Consider the following 3,399-nt stretch of genomic DNA (forward strand, 5'->3'; position numbering starts at 1 on the left):
GGTCCCAGTACATTTTATAGTCAAGTCTCTTTTGAAAGAATACTGATACCTGAATATATTTTTTCTTTCAAGAAACTTTAATGAAAGGACAGTGTTAGACAAATATTACCAGATCAGTTTCAAAGTAATAAGCAGTGCTAAAGACTAAGATACTGTTATCTAGAATTTCAATTTTGAGGGAAAAAAAGTGTTTCTCTGGCATAGTGAACCAAAATGATTTACCACATTTCCTATCGAATACTTAAAAGTGTTTGTGGCCATTTGGTTATAACATTTTAAAAACAGTTTCTTTCTTGATGTTTAGTTTGTAGACTACACGCAAAGATAAATATGGGAAGATTACATGACTACATCAAACAAATACAGGCACAATTAAGCTGATGCCACAAAGGGTGTGTCTGAAAACACGGAGTTGACTGAATCTGAATCAGATTTCACTCTTGTAGACTTTAAGATGCCTTCAGCTATCACCGGTTCACTGGGGAAGAGCCTAACTTTGCCATTCTGCCCTGCTGCAGTATCCTTCAGAGGCTCCAAAAACACCACCCTCTTACCAGTACTTGCTTTCCGCTCATCAGCGGGAGGGTCACCAGCAGGGCCGGGGCTGAGAACAGAGGCAGGCGTACTACTTTGGTTTAACATGTTTTTTTGTCTTTTGGTTTTACACTTGCAAGGACAGGGTGTCAGATAGAGGTACAGAAGTACTAAAATGATGCTGGCCACGCAGGCTGCAAGAGTAGTAAAAGCCGTGTTAAATGCTTCATGGGCATGAGATCTGTTTACGGTGAAGTTGCTAACGTTTATTGTGACATCCACAGTTTCATTTAATAAGCGATGCCTATTCATGGCAATACAGGAATACACTCCAGCATCCTCAAAACGAGGACTTTCTATAACCAGACTTCCGTTGCGAAACACGTGAAAGTTCGGCATCTCTTTCTCTGGCTCCAGCAGTCTGTTATCTGGACCCACCCAAAGGAAATCCATATTGGAATGACCGGTCTTGCTGTCACAGTGGACAATTAGCCTTACCCCCACCTGCGCCTCGTGAATAAAGCCAAGTGCCCGGAAGGAACCGTTGATGATACTGTCAGAGCAATTCATAAAGCTATTCTGGAGCAGAGGGATGGGGTGGGAATGCCTGGCGTCAGACCACAGGTGACAGGTATAATCAGCCTTAAAATCCAACACTGAGCTAAAGTGCCTACGGTACCAAAAGATGAACAATGAATAAAGCGAACAGTCACAGATAAATGGGTTTCCATGAAGGTAGATGCCTCTCAGCTGTTTTCCTGACACTAAATTTATGTGATGCATTGGCAGGGAAGAGATCCGGTTATAGGAAACGTCTAGAAACATCAGTTCTGCCAGCTTGAACCTCCCCACATACAAATCCATAGGAAACTGGGTGAGAGTGTTTCCACTTAGGTAGAGTTTTTGCAGTTGCGAGAGCCCTCCGAACGCAGAAGGATCGAGATAGGCAATGTGATTGTTGTACAGCAGGAGCACTTCCAGAACCTTCAACTCTTGGAACACGGCACTTTTCACAGACTTCAGCTTATTGGACGATAAATCCAGACACTTCAGATTGGGAGTGGTGGAAAAGCTGCCCGTGGAAACGCTGGTGATGTTGTTGTGCCGGATAATCAGCGTGTTCAGCTTCACGAACGACACTGGCATCCACTCGGCGTCCAGAAGGCCGATTCTGTTATAGCTCAGGTCCAGTCTCTTAATCAGTCGGAACAGGCTCCCGGGCACCTTGGCCAGGTTCCTGTTGGTGCAGCTCACGATGTCCGTGGCGCAGATACACGCGCTGGGGCACAGCCCAGAGGCCCCGCGGCTCAGGGTCACCGCGATGAGCACCCAGCACAGCACTTCCCTGCGGCCAGGTCTGAGCACTCCTCGGGGCAGGGAGCGTGAGTGCAAAAACATTCTGCCTCCTCTACGTCACCGCCTGGGGCCTTTTCCAGCTCAGCCTCCCACCAGCGAACCTGGCGAAGGATCGATAGTTAGGAGGGAGGGAAGGGAAAGTTAACTTTGCCGCTCTGACCGCGCCGAGAGCCACCCCTGCTCTCCTCCCCGCACCCCTGGGTCAGGGGCTGTGACCTGCTCCGGGAAGGCCCACCCCACCCCACCTCGGGACCGCTCCAAACGCACTTTCCCGGGGATTCGTGCTTGCACGCGCTCACCGTCCCTAAGACCACCCCAGCATCTCAGCTCTATGGACCATGTGCAGACGCATCTATGCCGAGCCCGCGCGGCGTTTCCTCTCTAGCTCCCACGGGCACTCACGCACCCCGGACATGGTCAGGGGAGACTCAGCGGCCCCCCGGGGTAACTCACAGCTGTCGGGGGTCTCCGGGCGCGGGGAGGGCCGACGCTGGGGGGTGGGGGCGGTCTCCAGCCGGTCCGCTCTTCTGCCCGCGCGGGTGGTCAGCGCAGCATCTCCGAGGCCCCTTCCCCGGGGGTCTCCGGCCGGTCCTCGCTTCTGCCCGCGCGGGTGGTCAGCGCAGCATCTCTGAGACCCCTTCTCTGGGGGTCTCCAGCAGGTCCTCACGTACGCCCGCGCCGGTGATCAGTGCAGCATCTCTGAGACCCCTTCTCGGGTGGATGGGGGTCTCCAGCAGGTCCGCACTTACTCCCGCGCTGGTGGTCAGTGCAGCATCTCCGAGGCCCCTTCCCGGGGGGGGTCTCCGACCGGTCCGCGTTTCTGCCCGCGCTGGTGGTCAGTGCAGCATCTCCGAGGCCCCTTCCCTGTGCTCCCGGCGGGCGGCAGCCTCTCGCCGCCTCCAACTTTGCCGGGTCCCCGTGGCGGCGGTTGCCGACCCGGGCGGCCCGTGTCCCCCGGCTCGGTTCGGTGCCCCCCGCGACCGCCGCTACCTCGGGAGCCCGGGACTGGGCGCCAGGCCTGACCGCCTCTGGGTCAGGGCTGTCCGCCTGGGCTCCCGCGCTGTGACTCGGGAGGGGGCGGCCGCTCAGCCAATCAGCGAGGCGCCCCGCGTCCCCCCAGCCCGGGGCCTGCCGCCCCGCCCCCCGGGCCTCAAGGACTGGGGCGAGTGGCCAGAGCCGGGGGCAGCAGGGCTGAGGGGGTTCCAGGGAGGGAAGGCTGCCGGACAGAGAGGGGCGAGGTCGGGATTAACAGGCGCCCGCTCAGCCCCGGACAGGTACCCCCGCGCGCAGGCTCCCGGGGGTGCACCCAGGGGTGCCAAGGCGTCCGGGGCGCGGTGGGTCCTAAAGGTGGACAGAAGAACCCTGTTTGGCAGCCTTCGGTCCAGCCCCCGCCCAGGGATGCTGGGGGTGCAGGGGTGGAGGAAGCGACGCCTTCCCGGCCTGACGGGACACTGCTCCCTCCAAGGCAACTTCTGACCCTTTCCCAGCTCCACTGAGCGGGTCCAGGAA

The 3,399-nt window shown here is 56.8% G+C and overlaps 1 protein-coding gene across 1 annotated transcript; it reads right to left on the bottom strand.

The window, feature by feature from the left end:
* Positions 1–306: 306 nt before the first annotated feature.
* On the bottom strand, positions 307–1,970 carry AMIGO2 (adhesion molecule with Ig like domain 2). The gene has a single exon (XM_056117824.1). The coding sequence runs from the start codon at positions 1,930–1,932 to the stop codon at positions 373–375; it is 1,560 nt and encodes a 519-aa protein (XP_055973799.1). The 5' UTR covers positions 1,933–1,970; the 3' UTR covers positions 307–372.
* Between the last annotated feature and the right edge of the window lie 1,429 nt (positions 1,971–3,399).

This window comes from Sorex fumeus, unplaced genomic scaffold (assembly GCF_029834395.1).
Source record: "Sorex fumeus unplaced genomic scaffold, SorFum_2.1 ptg000036l, whole genome shotgun sequence".
Taxonomy (NCBI): domain Eukaryota; kingdom Metazoa; phylum Chordata; class Mammalia; order Eulipotyphla; family Soricidae; genus Sorex; species Sorex fumeus.

Coding starts and splice junctions, on each gene's coding strand:
- AMIGO2 (XM_056117824.1), bottom strand. CDS start 1,932: ATGTTTTTGCACTCACGCTCCCTGCCCCGAGGAGTGCTCAGACCTGGC.